Below are 17,526 nucleotides of genomic sequence, written 5' to 3' on the forward strand. Positions count from 1 at the left end.
CAAATTATTTATTATTTAGCATTTATTAGCTTGATAGCAGAAGGAATAAAAGACTTTGAGTAGCAATTTATTCTTCTGTACAAAGTTACCCTGACCTGATGGCATTACCACAAATTTAGATAGATAGCTATTTAGATAGATAGCTAGACTTTAAAACCACTGCTGCACATTTAAAAAAGACATTTACACACTTTATAGCTTTAGTAAACAATAATTTTCCTGTTCAGGATTCTACTCTGACAGTGTATATTATAAATAACAATGCTAATGTATCATATTTGAAAATAACCTCATTAGATTGAATGTGAATTCAACCAAAATGATAACATACAGCCATTGTTTTCATGATCAGTGTTATTATTTTTGTATGTGTAATGGTTGATCTCTTTTAATATATACAGTAGAGATTGTGATTGAATTGAAGTGATTGATTATGATTTTTTTTTCAAATTGAGGAGCAAGTATAATGGATTTTTAAAATAATTTATTTATTTATTTATTTATTTTGCTACAACTATAAACGGGTGACTACTATTCTAAAATGATCCAAAAAACAAACAATAAATTGGTACCACTTTAAAATAAGACTACACTTAAAAATGTTTATAAAGGTTTTAAAAACCTGTTTATTACACTGCTATTGATTAGGTTGTAAACACCTTATAGTAATTAAAGTAATTAACTTTCATTTGTAACACAGAGATAGCAAGGGTGACAATGACTCTTTTTGCCTAATAGTCTCAGAGAACTTTCTGAAAATGTCAAGGTAAAGAATAGACAACGACCTGAGAATGTGAAATTAGTTGTTCACATGTTAAGGCACACACCACATTATCATTATTGTATAAAAAGTCATCCTTTTGGTGGCTTATTAATTAAATGGTTAAACTTATTAACAAGTATGTGATGAAGTTGTCAGGCTTAATGTTGACTGATGGGGAAGACAAAGTAAAACAAAGTCCCATGTCCAGTGACTGTCTGTTTGGTTTCCCCATCCACACAAACCAAACAGACAGACACTGGACATGGGGCTATTACTGGATCAGCTGAGTCAAAGTAATAAGTCTTACTGACAACTGTGTTGTACCCCAAGAAAAGCAATAGAGTGTGTAGGGCCCCTACATCAAAGGGTTCTGGTAGATCCATTATGCTGATTCTTAACAAAGAGCAAATGCATGGGTTCTCATCCTGAATTAAAGTTTCGCACTCTATCTGGGTCACTGAATGGCTTTATAAGTACGACAATGATGTAGGTCATATGCTGTGGCCTTTGCTGCCGCCCAACTGTGTACGTGTGTGTGTGTGTGTGTGTGTGTGTGTGTGTGTGTGTAGAATAGTCATACAAAAACAGAAAATTCAACAAATGAGCAAATATTTTGCTCATTGCAATTTTATAGAAAAGGACATTTTACAACAAAAGGCTCTTGTTCTTGTGAATACTTTCAAAATTCCAGCTATTAAAAAAATAAAACTCATGTTTTGAGAACAGATAAGATGGATGCTGAAATGCTAAATGATAAAAATGGATTTCAACAGGTCTACATATCCTAAGCCTACATAGCTCAGGTACACAATGCTGTTCCAGGAAACTGAGCCACCCATTTTTACAGTGTCCTGGTGGAGGAAATGGTGATAAAATGTAATCAGCAATACCTGCTCTGTTGTAGTATCCCATTACCTCTCAATGCACTTCCTTACAGAAAACTACATTATTTCCAAAGGAAACCATTGTAATCTAATTAGTCAACCTGGGCTGATGAGAAAGATGTACGTTTCTAAATAATTTGCTTTTATATAACTTTTATTTTCAAAATCATGTTACCTAAGAGTTATCTAACTTTAATCAAAATCAAAAGTTCACCATGACAATATGATTATGTAAGAGAAAACCTGTTCATGAGTAACACATGCACAAACGAAACAAATGGATCGAATATCATGCAATGATTATATTAAGGGTGAATCCCATTTTACCGCTTAGCCCTGCGACTTTAACTAAGGGTAGGGGTGTCTTAATTCTTGTTGGGAAAAGTGGTAGAGCTACATGGCCCTTTAAATTACAGATTTTCAGCACCCTTCAAACAAAAGGCTATGAATGCCTTGTGAATCATGAGCAAGATTGAGGCGCAAGCAACCAAATAAAGACACAAATGTCAGTAATTTCTCCTTTAAAAACAATGATAAACATTATATTATCTAATTTAATGTAGTTGCAATTTATTATGACCCTTCATTACATTGTCACTTCAAAACAAGAACATTGCCAGCAGTACCCTGATGTCTTGGTAGTTGACTAGTAAATTTTCTGTTCCCCATTATATGGTGAAACAAACACATTAGAGTGAATCATGGGATGGGCTCAATGAGTAACCGTAGTTGTGAAGTTTGTATGACGTATTATGTGTGTATGGCATGTATGTGTTTATTATATTATTATATTATATATATGGGGGCGGCACGGTGGCGCAGCAGGTAGTGTCACACAGCTCCAGGGGCCTGGAGGTTGTGGGTTCGATTCCCACTCCGGGTGACTGTCTGTGAGGAGTTGGTGTGTTCTCCCCGTGTCTGCGTGGGTTTCCTCCGGGTGCTCCGGTTTCCTCCCACAGTCCAAAAACACACGTTGGTAGGTGGATTGGCGACTCGAAAGTGTCCGTAGGTGTGAGTGTGTGAGTGTGTGAGTGAATGTGTGTGTGTCTGTGTTGCCCTGTGAAGGACTGGCGTCCCCTCCAGGGTGTATTCCCGCCTTGCGCACGATGATTCCAGGTAGGCTCTGGACCCCCCACGACCCTAAATTGGATAAGCGGTTACAGATAATGGATGGATGGATGGATTATATATATGTGTTTATTATATTATATGTGTATGGCGTAGTGGAGTATTATGTAGGATGATTCCCTAAATTTAACTTAAATTTAAAATCTAACAGCTGTCCTCTGATATCACTGCAGACTGACAGCAGAGCACCACTGAAGCTTGTGGTGTTATGATTCAGGCTCTTGAAGGGTTGTTTTTAACTACTACACCCTGTAACTCAGCTCCAAGATTGTACACATAAAGAAGGTATAGTGGTAACATTAAAAAATCGGTTTCACCCTAAATATTAAGGGCAAACTAAATTATTCCTATGCCCAAAATATTAGGTATAAGCCACCAGAACTGATTCTGCGGACCTTGGTGTAGATTTGCAAATATCTGGAAATATAAATTAAATAAATATTTTGTGCAACATGATCAGAGTCATGGTCGGTCTGAAGTCTACCTGAAATCATTGGGCAATATGCAGGAATACACCTATATATTATATATATATTATACCCTATATATGTATATCAGCTGGCAATGTGCTCGGTGTTAGGGGAGAGGGATTTTTAGGTAAGTATTAAAATAGGTCGGCAAATAAAGATTGAATACAATGTTGTGCTTGTTCTATGGTTTTGGACCATTTTCAAAGTGAGTGACAAAAATAATCCAATAATCTCTAAAGAATTTGGAGAAGGTAAAGCATTTAGGGATGTACTGTTCTTTATGTGTAAGTCTCAAAATATCTTGAATGCAAATTGAAGTGCTGTCAAAAGCCAGGTTAAATAAACAGATAAACCTGTCACTCAGGACACGTTTAAGCCACTCAGTCAGTTCCATGGAAGTCTTTTTGTGTTAGGTTCCTTTTGGTCACACTTATTTCTAGATTTCTACCTGAGCTTCCTTATAGCGCCCTGAAACAAGATGAATCGTATTAACTTTTCATTTATTCATTCATTCATTCATTCATTCATTATCTGTAAGCTTATCCAGTTCAGGGTCGCGGTGGGTCCAGAGCCTACCTGGAATCATTGGGCGCAAGGTGGGAATACACCCTGGAGGGGGCGGCAGTCCTTCACAGGGCAACACAGACACACACACATTCACTCACACCTATGGACACATTTGAGTCGCCAATCCACCTACCTACGTGTGTTTTGGACTGTGGGAGGAAACCGGGGCACCCGGAGGAAACCCACGCGGACACGAGGGAGAACACACCAACTCAGGCTCCTGGAGCTGTGTGAGCCCTGTGCCCATATTAATTATATTATATTTTATTATACATGGCCTCACCAAAGATATCACTGTAATATTGTAGTATACATATTCAAACATTTGGCTGGTACTGTATATATTATTATTTATTATTATTATTATTATTATTTGACTCATTACTGTATTGTTTAATTTAGATTTAGATTTTAATTAATGTTATTAATAAATAAACTGCCCTGTGATGGTCCAGGTTGTGTTCCTGTCTTGTGCAGGTTAATTCTACCTTTTGATGATAAGCTGTTACAGATAATGAATGAATCATTTAATTTATTTAACAATATTAATTATATATGTAATAATATTTTATGTATATGTAATTATATGTTTCTAGAAAACTTTGCTGTTTATCAAATTCTACTGCTTCTGTACCATTTTTGAGCAGGACAGGTGTGTTGTGAAACACAAATGAACATAAAAGTTTGAAATATTTTGGTTTAATATAAATGTTTCATCACATTGATTAATCAGTTTACTCAGCCTTTAGCAGGAATTTCATCGTTTGTAAAGAGGCCAGCTGTTGAGTTCCATCTAATGAAGATGGAACTAAACAAACATTATGTATTATATATTTATTCAGACGTGTTTATGGGGGGGTATGCATTCATTTTAATGAGGAGACATTAAACTTTATTGTAAAACACATACATTAAAATTAAAATAAACAATGTACAGTACAGGACATAACAAAACCGATCAAATATGTTCCAGTGAGGCAGGCAAAAAGCATGAGAAAAAGAATTAAGCCATGTACTTTGTCATCTCTACATTATAAACAATGTATTCAACTACACATGAGTATTTTACACAAAGTGCAATATACAAACCAAACATATACAACATAACATTAGAATAAATACAAATATAATATCTGTCCTTGCATTGAATCACAAAATTGTCATTAACATAACATTGATATAATTCACTGAAAGACTTTGTTGCAGAGATATTTGTTTAAGTTTAAACTATTCATTCATTCATTCATTCATTCATTCATTCATTCATTCGTTTGTTCGTTCGTTCATTCAAATGTGCACATGCCAAGTATCATTTTCCCAGGTGCATAAGACGTCTTGCACAATCCTTTGTAGTGTAAATAATATACAATTCCTTTAATTTTAATGTGATTTATTATCTTCTAACAGTTATAGGGATTGTACAGTAGCAAATAAATTGCATAGATTTTATTGCAGCTATTATGGTTACTGTTTGACATCATTTATAAGGATTCATCCCCACTGTCTCTGTTGCTGTGTTGGCTGAGGTCCAGCGAGCTCAGAGACTCGGCAGGAGTTGGCTGGCTTAGACCGGAGTCTGTTTCAGGATCTGATAATTGTGTCTGAGATTCAGCAGGGTCTCCTTCATGTTCTGTGATGTCTGTTTCAAAACCACCATTGACCTGTCCGTTCCGATGTCTCCTCTGAATCTCCTCAAAGATTTGTAGGACCTTGAAAAGATCACAGAATAAATGAAGGTGTTTGGACACAACTAAACTAAAAGGTCTGAGATTTGTACTTGGACAGAATAAGCATTACCTGTGACTTTGGTATTAGTCCTACTCTGAAAAAGCCGATTTGGCCGCTGTCAATCTTAGTGCAGTCCACAACAGTGGAGGCAATGTTTTCTGGGGAAGGCCCATCACACAGCACTCCATCAACCTGAACAGAAATATACACAGTGACTTTTATAGCTTTTTGGTACCCAATTTATAGTTTTTAAGTCTTGTTACAGAATGCACTGTTAGACATCTCACAGATCATGTTGGTATAAGCATTGTATTTCTACACAAGCTGGGAACTGAAGCTGATCTATTACGCAATATCAACTGCTATAATATTGAATATGATACTCATTGCTTAATATATTCATTTCATTACATTTATTTAATCTACTAATCACGATGAATATTACCTTATCTCCAAGCTTGGCATAGACCTGGTTATGATGTGTTGTATCTGCTTCACCTGTGGGGTTGGCTGATGTAACAGCAATAGGACCGACCTAAAATGCACAAGGGAAATAACACAATAATAAACAGTCAAGTAGCTGGCAGTGCGTTTATTAATCAAATCCCAGTTCTCTTAGCTCCACAAGTCGACAAAAGCAACAAAATAAATAACATACCATACTAATAAGATGTGTGGCAACAGTGCAGTCTGGATTTCTGATGGCTATGCTTTGGGGCGTGCCGATATATTTGGACGAATCCCCCAGACCAAAGAATTCCATCCATGGTGCTGAGGAACAGATGTATATTCCGTTCAAATAAGGCTTTTTTTTTAGCTTTTGTGATGACAAACACAACATTAAAGACTACAAAGAAAACCCACCTCTTGGAATGACCAGACTAATGGATGAGGGCCAAGCAGCCTCCATGAAGTCCCAGAGCACTGGATTTATCTGTTGTCTGACTGGCTCTAACTGCTTAATGGAAGAGATCCATAATGACATGGGGCGCTCTTGGGCCTGCTTCTTCACCCTACAAAAATATGTCCAAAATCAGAAGAGAAACAGGTTGATTTTTTTCCCAATGGAAGAGTTCATTCAAAATGTGGGCATGGCTAACAATGACTAATGATCTTAAAGAAACACTAGATTTGTTCAAATTTTTTATTTTTTGCCCCTGGGCTCCCCCTGATGACTGTAGAGTGTCCTGAAATTAAGGGGGAGGTGGGGAGGAAGGGGTTTGTTTATCTATCCTCATCTAAACATTACATACTGAGCCTGGAGAAGCAATGATTGTAGGTTTCCATCCACCAATTTTTGCAGTTATGAAAATGTGCATAAATAAACCTGAATGGAATAGACCCAAAATATCGCTAAATATTTTTATGCTTGGATCAGATGGAAACGTTAATTATGGCCTCGGCACCACACAGCACTGGACTGCACAACCACTGGCTTTTAAGGGACAGCCCCAATTTTCTTTCCTCTTCTCTCCTACCCATGCTTTAAAACCACTCAGTTTTCATACCAGCACCAACCAAACTTTTTATTTTAGTATATGTATATTATTTTTCACATATTCGGCACTGTGCAAAAGTCAGAGACCACACAGAATTTATATTTTCCTCTCAAAACATTAAGAACAAGTTCAAGATCAAAGCAAAAGCCTACTCAAATCTTTCCATATTGCTCACAGGAGCCTACGTCATGTGAAGTTTACTTGCAAAAGTGTATTGGATGGTAACACAAATAATTTCACAATGGTTTTCTGCTGATATTTCTTTATTGTGCATAACATTTGTAACATTTTTGGTTGAAAACCTAACAAGAGGCTTTATTCTTCCTCTTGCAATTCATTAAAGCATCACAATGATTTTGAAGCTGTTATTTTAAAGTAAAAATACTACATACTTGTCCTTTATTCTGATTATATGGCCATTAAATGTCCAGGACACTTCTATAACTTATTAAAATTCTATATAAGTAGTTAATGTATCTGGGAATTAAAGGGTTTATCCTTATTCTGTTGTGTTTACATTGTTTTTGTCAGTGTTCACATTTCTTCTCATGTTAAAATGGGAATAAGTCTTACTTATAAGCTTTCTCCACTGCCTCTGGCCGATTGCAGGCTGCCACAAGCACGTAGACTGTGTCAGTGGGCATTCCGCATATTCCTCCATTCTTCATGATCTCTAGAAATACATAAAAAATGTTGTCAAAATGTGCCCAACCACTGACTGTCAGCTATTTCAGACTTTAATATGAATTCTTGCTTCTGTGATGAGCATCTCACCTGCAATCTGCTGCACAGATGTCGCCTTCCTCGCTGGAAGATGAGGACAGCTGTCCCTGCCTCCTCCAAACCCACTCAGCTTGATCAGAGGATCGCCAAATGGAAGTTGAGGAGTCTGGAAAGTGCAGTTGAATATTTTGGCCAGGAAGAAGTAGAAGCTGACCAAGCCAAAGATTATGGTGACGCCAATGTCATAGCCGTAGGGCAGTGTTCCTACTGCATCCAGCAAGAAGCTGATGAGAATGAGCTCAAATGACAGTGCATATATGAACCATGCTTTATTGAGGAACAGGGCTCCTGCTGTCACTAGAACGTTAAAAAGCATGAAGCTGATGATCCCCACAGATACGTGGAATCCTCGGGCATCGCCATAGAGGCCGCCGAAACGGGTCAGGCCCCAAACTGTCCACATAACCCCATAGAGAATGAAGGCCGTGCTTTCTAGAGTCTTACCTCGAGCAAAGGCCACTGATCCACACAGAAGCTGTAGCAGACCTCCGGAAACTACAGCCCATGGCAGAATCAGGATTGCCAAGGGAGCTTGACTGGTTGTACTAGCTGTTATTGCAAAGGCAGCCAGAACACTACAGCCATGTCCTAACACTTCGGCATCTGCATATTTGGAGTATCCCAAATAGGGAGCGTGGAGATCTTTGTCCTGTGTTCGTAATGTGAATTTGGCATTGTGACTAAAAAGTTTTTTGAGCACACTCGCACCCGTGGGTATCTTCTTTTGGGATACCTGGTTGTAGAGGGTTACAAAGATCACAAGGGTAGATGCCACAAATATTGCTCCTTGGACACCTTGCGTGCCCCCCTGGAAGAAACCCCTGGGTTGGGCAGCGATTGCTATACAATATGCTACAAAGAAGAGCAAGTAAAAGCCATCAAGTAAACTCCTGTGGCAGCTAAACAAAGCCAGGACAAAAAAGAGCACTGCAAATACAGTAGGAAAAGGTACAGGGGAATAGGGTTCTTGGTCTGTTAAGTCCCTCACTAGGACACTGTACCCTTCCGCAAACTTCAAAATGGCTGTGAAGCCATAAAAGGTGGCAGCCAGAGTGTCTAGGGCTCTGTAGGACAGAATGCAGACCCCCAGCTGAAAGACCCCAGCTGTCCACAGCCATGGAACGTGGCCAGAAAAGAGTTGAGGGACCACTCCAAGCAGGGGACAAGCTAACACACTGGCTGACAACAGGTTCATCACCAAGCCTACAGCACCTACATCATTTGTTTCTTGACCTGTTGTTGAATTGAAGCTGGTCTTATTCTTTAGACCTGTACCTGGGGGTTGGATCTTACCGTGGGTGATATAGGACAACAAACGTCCACCCCCAAAGTAAGCAGACACAAAACAGACCAAAAGGTAACAGGCAGCAGTGGCTGACTGACCAAAGCTTAAATTAGCAAGACCAGCAATCTGATGGGCACAAGCCAAACATATGGAGAGTGCAATGAAGGAGAGGACAACCTCCCTCTGCAGGGCAGCTGCTACAGAAATGATAAGAAATGCTAATGTAAAAGCAGCAAGCCCTGGCACCATTGCATTCCTCAGCTCATTTGGGCTGATTACCCCTTGCCCTGTAAGAATATGAACCAGCCCAGAACCACACCACAGAGCTGACACTGTCAGACACAAACTGGCAAAGAGGGAGCTGTGAGACAAACTCCTCCGAACTCCTGCAACACATGAGAAAGAGAAGGAAAAATTGTGCTTTTTATTACCACAAAAAATTTCATTGACACTAAGAAAAAGTGCCAAAATAATACACACAATTATTTACTACTTTAACAAAGGTAAACATAAATGACTGATTGCACATTTAATCAATGAGTGTACTGTGTATCTGTGTATTTCTCATCCACCTCCTATTTTTAGCTCTATGTATCATCATATATACTTTTAAAGGAGCTTACCTGCATATGCCAACAAGGCGGCGATGATGAGGAGCTGAATCCCCAGAGCAGTATCAGGGATCAGGGGTTTGCCTGGAGAGCTGCCATAGTTATTGACCACCAGTAGCAAAGAACCTGTTTTTAGAGATGTACATGTTGTAAAGCATTATTTTTTTATTTTTGACCAGTGATGTTTATATTTAAAAAACCCATAATTCATCATCATTGTTGTTTTACCATTTCCAAATAAGAATTGAAATATAATTATATGCTTTAAAGTAGCTCCCAATGATCTATTCAATATCGTTTTTTTTTCACATGTTTTTTTCACATGTCTACGTGGTGTTTTTGGTTCTTCTTCTTTTTTTTTCTTTTTTTTTAGTTGTTCATGAGTGAAACAACCAGTCAACACCATGGCTGAGCATTTCCAGTGAGCGTCTCAAATTGGCAAAATCAGCCAGCCAATGTTTCTGATGTCATAGACCTAGGGAACCTATCTTGTGAGCTTGTTGGGCGGGGTTTTCAAGTTGCAGGCCAGCGGTGGAGCAGAGCTGAGATTGAGGTGAGTGCATATGGCACATTCACAAATCCATACATAGGCAGAGATGTAGAGTTATATCTAAGCCACTTTTACAGCATTAGGGTATAACTCTAAATTTTCAAAACATTTGACCACTTAAATCTCTTAATTTAATTTAATTTAATTTAATGCGATTTAATTTAATTTAAGGATTGAATTAAGGACCAAACTGGACTTTTTTGTTCTAAATAAAAGCATTGTTTTTTTAATCTATTTATATTTTTGTTATAGAAATGTATTTATATTTTTGGACTATTTCCTTTACCAACAAACACAAACCAGAATTCTATAAAAATGGGATCTATATTTATATCGTTTACATAAACGTTATATGACCATGTAACTTTCTGACTGACTAACCTGTTTCTTACATGTGGTAGAGTGTTGTTAAGCGCCCTCTTTTGGTGAGATTTATGCGAGGCATGTAATAAAATGATTGTTATGGTGTGCTTTTTACAATTATTTTGAAAACATAAATAACATTATAAAAAAAAATAAAGTAGATTCATTATAACCCCGCCCCCCCCCAAAAGATAAATAAATAAAAAAGAACAAACAACACCAGCAATATCAATGTGATTGTTGCTTTTCAGATTTGCCCAATGGACAGCATCGCCTTATTTTTACATTCATCATTACCATATACTCTTTTAGCATAACTCACTATTATAATAAGAGATAAGCAAAATAATTTACATTCAAGTAAAACTAAAAGCTAGTTCTGAGCGGAGTGAATGCAAATGCCTGGAAGTACATAGAAAGAACATGTAAAATTAAACTAAAACTTAATCTAACACTTGCCTTACTTAACAGCTACTGGCGATATTTAAATATAGCATTATATATTATACTGATTTGATTTATTTGAGTCTTTAATGTTCTCAGTTTTTATGTTTATATATTTTTTTATACTTTATGTTTTACAAAATTGACTTTTTCTGGAGTCTGCAATTTTCTCAAAAAGTTATTTGAAACCTACCTCCAGAGACCCCCAACACCCCCACAGAGAAGTGCAGAGAGTCAGCTTCACACGGAGCAGCTGCCATGGTAACAGCACCAAGACTGCGCGCGACCTGCATTTTATACGCGCGCTGTCGGGCTACGTCACCGCCTCTCCAGCCGCTCGCGCCTCTCGCTGTACTTCCTCTCTGGAACTTCCCCATAGTCCTCAGAATAGAGACCTGGCGCAAATGTACACAACTCAGGAGGTGTGAGATGCTGCAAGACTTCCTTACATAAGCGCATGAATACACTCTACGCCGAACTTTTTTTTGCTTCGAAGGCTCATTCGTATCCTCTCAATCCCCACTCCCTTCATAGTGAAACTCTGCGGGGAATGATATGACAAAATAAATACTCTTCGCCCAAGCAGAAGAGAAAAAGTCTACCAGAAAGCCTTTTATATTAAACTGCAAGCTGCAACCACCCAATTTTAACGTCTAGTGCTTTGTTTTGGAAACAGAAGTAATGACGCGACTTATGCAGTGCAACAAAGCATTGGGAGAAATTTCAAACTCTTTCTGAAGTAGAAAGCGAAAAGAGGGTGGCCGTGAACAAAATTCACAAACGTGTCCAGTTGACTCGTCTTTAACGCTGCTTAAAAACACACATTTCTTATTTAAACGGACGAGCACTGTTAAATGTTTTTGCAAATTTGGCAAGTAATCAAGAAAAAAAACAAGAATAGGCTTAACATTCCCTCAATTTGATAGCCTTTATTTAATATACAGGGTCCCTAATTTAATCATTCATTTTCCCAATCGAGTATAGGTTTACATCAGTTTAACTGTGTGATTCCAAAATGTCATAAACTATTCCAGCAGTTAAATGTTACTTAAGATTGTTAAATTGTTCTCTCATTTTAACAAAGCAGAACAGGTCCCCATTCCACCTGGGAGGGGTTATTTATAATTCACGAGCTTTTTAATTCCTACCACATTTTCAAAATAAAGGTTCTAACATGGTTAAACACTGTGTTGGATCACGTTACTCTTAAAATAATAATAATAATAAAAAATCCACAGTCATTATTAATACAGTCAGATTGTTGTCGTGACTAAGCTTTTTCCCGGTGAACTGAGGTCATTTCTATTCTGTTTCCTTCATGGTATTTCTAGCATGGGACTCACCCAAAAGAGGTGTGTCTACACTGGTCCTTGGGGGAGGTACCACAAACCTGAGAGAATATAAAGGACCTGGCCGTCTGTTGAGTGGTGTGGTAACCAAGAGTCTTCAAGGCTTCAGGGTGCAGTTCTGTGACCTCATATTCTTCCTCTTACTTACGGTGAGTAATATATTCCCTGTGAACAGAACTCAGAATGCTGTAGTTTGCAGAGAATTAACCTTAGTTAAGCTTAGATGTGTTTTTATCTTAGATTACATTTGTCTAGAATAACTACCACTATGTTTCAAAACGTCTCAATAGTCAAACATACTGTTTTAGGGACATATATACATTCGACATGATGACAGAGTGAATTGTGATATCTTGTGGTGGGTGTACGTGGCCACAGCACACCTGTGTTGAACTTGTTTACGTGAGCCACCTGGATACCGGAATTGTTAGACGTTACCTAGATGTTCTCCAGAGTCTGCCAGCTCTATTTGAATATTTAATATTATAAAATGCTGAGTCATGGCAGCTGTTGTTTGCCTTTGTCTCGTGTCTTGTCTGTTGGCCTTTGTTTTAGCCTTATATTAAGCAAATAAAGAACAAAATGAAATCAACATTTGAGTAACAACATACAGTTGATGGGATACCCTTTTTTGCATAGTGTTTTTTTTTCTAAGTGAAAATATACACATTTTTTTCCTTTCCTGGTTTTAGTTAATATTTTATATTCCTATTTTATATTTAGAAAAAAAAAAATTAATAAATAATTAAAAACAAATATTTTGCAGTGACCATGTCTTATGTTCTTTATTGAGGATATTGTCTTTTATCGTTTAGGAAAGCCACATGTGAACTGACCAGAGGTGCCTAAACTTTTAGCAGTAACATTGATGCAATTCTGCATGCAAGCAGATATCATAGTCATTGTAATATATTATGTTTAGCTTTATAATATTGTGAGGGCGGCACGGTGGCGCAGCAGGTAGTGTCACAGTCACACAGCTCCAGGGGCCTGAAGGTTGTGGGTTCGCATTCCCACTCCGGGTGACTGTCTGTGAGGAGTTGGTGTGTTGTCTGCGTGGGTTTCCTCCAAGTGCTCCGGTTTCCTCCCACAGTTCAAAAACACATGTTGGTAGGTGGATTGGCAACTCAAAAGTGTCCGTAGGTGTGAATGTGTGTCTGTGTTGCCCTGTGAAGGACTGGCGCCCCCTCCAGGGTGTATTCCGCCCTGCACCCAATGATTCCAGGTAGGCTCTGGACCCACCGCGACCCTGAACTGGATAAGTGCTTACAGATAATGAATGAATGAATGAATATTGTGAGGTTATTAATAAAGTATACATATGTTAAAATGTTTGAGTACATTTATATTAGGACAAATTAGTATGCAATATAAGCACTTATTACATGAAAAAAATACAATTATCTCTTGACAGTTATATCATGACTAGTCATGGCAGAATATTACATGGCATGACATATTTATGACAGCCCTATGTCAAATTTATACTGGTTTTTAGTACAGTTTACTGTTACCTACTTTTTTACGTTGTCATAAATTGCTAGATGATGTTTTTTTCCCAGCTTTTTTCATGAGGTAATTCAGTTGTTTTCTGCTGATCATAAATTTTGGACATATTTCACAGGTACAATGGCAAAGCGTGCAGCTGTGATCCTTGCTGGCTGTGGAGTGTATGATGGGACTGAGGTCCATGAGGCCTCTGCTGTACTGGTACATCTTAGCCGAGCTGGTGCCAAGGTAAATTTGGTAAATTAAATAAGTGTAAAATGTAACAAAAATAATTAATGCACAAAGCATAGTATGTATCAGTTTTCAAATGTGGGATATCAGTTCTCCCATTTTTGGCAAGATATACTGGGTGCTGTTTTGTAATATTGATGCTGAGAGAACTGAGCCAAGCAAATCTCTTATTACATAGAAACTACACAGTGAGCATGAACATGGAGTGAGCATTATGATGATATTTATGTAAAATATGATAAATTAACATTCAAATTATGTTATATTACATGTTAACAAAAACTGACCAACTGCATATTTGTTTGAGCACAATTAAAGTCCTTGTTGCGATAGTTCATGTTTTTTTTTGTCTGTTACAATTTTAAGGGATGTTACTGTAATGTATATAAATTAATATTCTCCTCCAGGTCCAGATGTTTGCTCCCAATACTGAGATGATGCATGTAGTGAACCACTGTGAGGGGAAACCGATGACAGACAAGCGGAACGTTTTGCAGGAAAGTGCCCGCATTGCTCGAGGAGAGGTCACTGACCTGGCCAAACTGAATGTAGCTGACCATGATGTTCTTATTATTCCAGGTCAGTTCAACAGTTTGGGACACAGATGTCAATAATCTCAGATGTCAAGCCAATAATCAATAGCTTTTCATGAAGTCATTTAAGCTAAAACTATACCTTGCCTATATATTTATGACATTTCTCTTAAAGCAGATTAAACTGAATTCAGTGCTGATTTTTATTTCTCTGCTCAGGTGGGTTTGGAGCAGCTAAGAACCTTAGTGACTGGGCCACCAAAGGCAAAGATTACTCTGTGAAACCTCTAGTGGAGAAGGTCATTAAAAGTTTCCACCAGGCTGGTAAACCCATCGCCATGTGCTGCATTTCTCCAGTGCTTGCAGCTAAAGCTATCCCTGGCTGTGAGCTCACTGTAGGCCATGACTGCGAGTGTGAGAAGTGAGTACCTACATTTCATCTTATATCCTAGCGGGCACAATTGGCCTTTCTCTTTGGGTGGGTAGAACTGCCCTCTCTCCCCTATCAATACTATAGGTGCCTAGCTGATGTGATAGGTCTAAGCGGTTTTCGTTCCCCTGTAAAGCACGTTCAATAGACAGTTAAAAAAAAAGCATGGTGGCGATTCATTGAAAACGTAGAATTTTAATGAAAACAGGCAAATGTATGTGGAAGGTATGAACCGTGTAATTTTGAAACTTGTTTACCTACTCCATCATATTCCTTTAATTGGAAAGGTGAGTGAAATTTTAGTCTTGGAGATTTTCTAATAGGTCTATTTTAGAAGAAATATCTGAAATATTTTTTAGAATTAATTGACCAGACTCATGTTAGTTTATAATCTGTAGGCTTTAGCCCTATAGCCTGCAGTTGACACTAGATCTGGTAACTGTAGGCACATGTGCAGTTGCTTGCAGTAACCCTGTTAAGTCACCTACAAAATTTCCCAATGTTGTTTTCAGATGTTCTTGGTACAACAGCACATTTGACTTATACTGATACTATTCTGAACAAGAATACAGGCTGAACTCTCTGCACTAATGAGCTCTTTTTCCACTGTCTTTGTAGGTGGCCATATGCTGGTGTAGCTAAGTCAATGGTGGAGCTGGGCTGCAAACACGTCAATAAGAATGTTGGAGAAGTCCATGTGGACAAGAAGAATAAATTGGTGACTACTAGTGCTTTCATGTGCAATGCCCCTGTACATGAGATTTATGATGGACTTGGTGTAATGGTCACAGAGGTTCTTAAACTGGCCTGAATTGGTACACATTTTTATTGATTATCTGGTCATAACGTTCTGGAATATTGCTGTGACTATTTTACATATGTATGTGTGTAAATGTTTTATTTCTTTGCTTGTGTGTAATAAAACTCCAATAAAAAACATTGATTAAACATATTTCTGTCCTAAACAATTTGTGAAACAAATATATTTATATTGTAACAAATTGCAAATTAATTTATAAGCAATATGTAATAACACTGCCATTTTGGATTGCGCAGTTTTGCAAATAACCGTTTGAGTCATGTTGCATTGTATATATTTACTCCTGTTTTATGAAATAATTATAAAAACAATTCTACAATATTATGCTAGGGTATTAGGTGCTATGTGGACCAACATCCAACATTGACAAGATTTTGATAGGAGTGTCCCCCGTTTGTTTAAACATTTTCTATTAATCTTTAGATGCCTTACAAATCTCATTCAAACCAGCCAGACTTGATTTTCTATATCCCTCAGGAGAAACAAGAGTATTAGTATTTTTGCTACATGTTCACTCTACATGTGCAATAAGATTTATTCTTCATAATGGATTTATTCTTCATTATTTTATTCAGAAAGGATTTAGAAACAGATTTCTATTGGAACAAAAGCTTATGTCGCCATAAGTTAATATTTCTCAATTTCCTCTTTTGACATTATTTTAAAAAGTGCTGCCATTTATACTGTGACATCATTTTATGACCAGGGAAGATTCTGAACTACCTTAAAATGATTTAAAATAATATTTTGTTTCTTTCCTAAACATTTACATTTAACAAGAGTTAAGAGTTGTGATTTCTAATCATTAGCTTTTAGGTTTCCAAAAATGCAAATTTTTAACCCATTATAACTCTGAAGCAGTTTATTGAGCAGAGTTTATTGAGAATGTTTTATGAAAAGGACACATCATTTTCATCTCTTGTACTCTGTAGCGAGTCACTAAAATATGTTTCAGGTTCTAATTCTTCTACCTTTAAAACTATGTTAAATGAAGATAGAAGAATATATCTATATACTTTTATATAGTAAATGATTATAATTCATCATTTTAAGGTAGAAAGACAATTTCCTTAACGTTAAAATATCATGTTTAATACAGTGTAAATTTATGATTCATTTGATTATGGTATAAAGTGTATTATGAACAGTTTGACAATTAAATTATATTCTCCTATAGGAAATATATTCTCATTTAGGAAAATGATTTAATTATTAATTATTTGAGGGCAGCATGATGGCAAAAGAGTGCATGTTGCCACCTTGCACCCAGTGATTCCTGGAATAGGGTCCAGACCCACTGAGACCCTAAACTGGATAAGCAGTTACAGACATGAATGAATAAATGAATGAATGTATATGAACCCAGTTTGTGTCTTTATGGTTTATGACTTCAGTGGTCCAGCACACACTGCCTTCATATTATATTTTCTTCATTGTAATAGCAAGGGGACTTGCTGCTTATTTGAAAGCAAAAAAATTAATTAATGCATCAATACAAAAGACATGGGTTTCTAGCTTTGCAGGATGTTTGGAACATAGCAGCCTCAGACTAGTTTGTCACAGACATAATCAAGTGTTA

General features: G+C 37.3%; 2 protein-coding genes across 2 annotated transcripts; one reads left to right on the top strand and one right to left on the bottom strand.

Annotated features, from left to right (window-relative positions):
* Positions 1-4,661: 4,661 nt before the first annotated feature.
* Positions 4,662-11,452, bottom strand: si:ch211-153b23.4 (uncharacterized protein LOC335392 homolog). The gene is made up of 9 exons (XM_066648717.1): positions 11,269-11,452; positions 9,731-9,844; positions 7,814-9,493; positions 7,613-7,712; positions 6,405-6,553; positions 6,199-6,311; positions 5,986-6,075; positions 5,610-5,732; positions 4,662-5,521 (listed from the first exon to the last, which is right to left on the bottom strand). The coding sequence occupies exons 1-9, from the start codon at positions 11,450-11,452 to the stop codon at positions 5,294-5,296; spliced, it is 2,781 nt and encodes a 926-aa protein (XP_066504814.1). The 3' UTR covers positions 4,662-5,293.
* Positions 11,453-12,454: 1,002 nt separating this feature from the next.
* On the top strand, positions 12,455-16,050 carry si:ch211-153b23.5 (uncharacterized protein LOC321177 homolog). Its single transcript, XM_066649685.1, has 5 exons — positions 12,455-12,573; positions 14,049-14,161; positions 14,572-14,743; positions 14,917-15,118; positions 15,746-16,050. The coding sequence occupies exons 2-5, from the start codon at positions 14,054-14,056 to the stop codon at positions 15,936-15,938; spliced, it is 675 nt and encodes a 224-aa protein (XP_066505782.1). The 5' UTR covers positions 12,455-12,573; positions 14,049-14,053; the 3' UTR covers positions 15,939-16,050.
* Positions 16,051-17,526: the final 1,476 nt, after the last annotated feature.

This window comes from Hoplias malabaricus, chromosome 17 (genome assembly GCF_029633855.1).
Source record: "Hoplias malabaricus isolate fHopMal1 chromosome 17, fHopMal1.hap1, whole genome shotgun sequence".
In the NCBI taxonomy this organism is placed as follows: domain Eukaryota; kingdom Metazoa; phylum Chordata; class Actinopteri; order Characiformes; family Erythrinidae; genus Hoplias; species Hoplias malabaricus.

What these genes read in the sequence shown, in the direction of transcription:
- si:ch211-153b23.5 (XM_066649685.1), top strand. Translation starts at nt 14,054, where the DNA reads ATGGCAAAGCGTGCAGCTGTGATCCTTGCTGGCTGTGGAGTGTATGAT. An exon ending in TTAGCCGAGCTGGTGCCAAG is followed by an intron (nt 14,162 to 14,571) that starts GTAAATTTGGTA and finishes ATTCTCCTCCAG; the next exon opens with GTCCAGATGTTTGCTCCCAA. An exon ending in TGATGTTCTTATTATTCCAG is followed by an intron (nt 14,744 to 14,916) that starts GTCAGTTCAACA and finishes TTCTCTGCTCAG; the next exon opens with GTGGGTTTGGAGCAGCTAAG.
- si:ch211-153b23.4 (XM_066648717.1), bottom strand. Translation starts at nt 11,452, where the DNA reads ATGGGGAAGTTCCAGAGAGGAAGTACAGCGAGAGGCGCGAGCGGCTGG. An exon ending in TAGTCTGGTCATTCCAAGAG is followed by an intron (nt 6,312 to 6,404) that starts GTGGGTTTTCTT and finishes TCTGTTCCTCAG; the next exon opens with CACCATGGATGGAATTCTTT. An exon ending in ATGCCAAGCTTGGAGATAAG is followed by an intron (nt 5,733 to 5,985) that starts GTAATATTCATC and finishes ATTTCTGTTCAG; the next exon opens with GTTGATGGAGTGCTGTGTGA.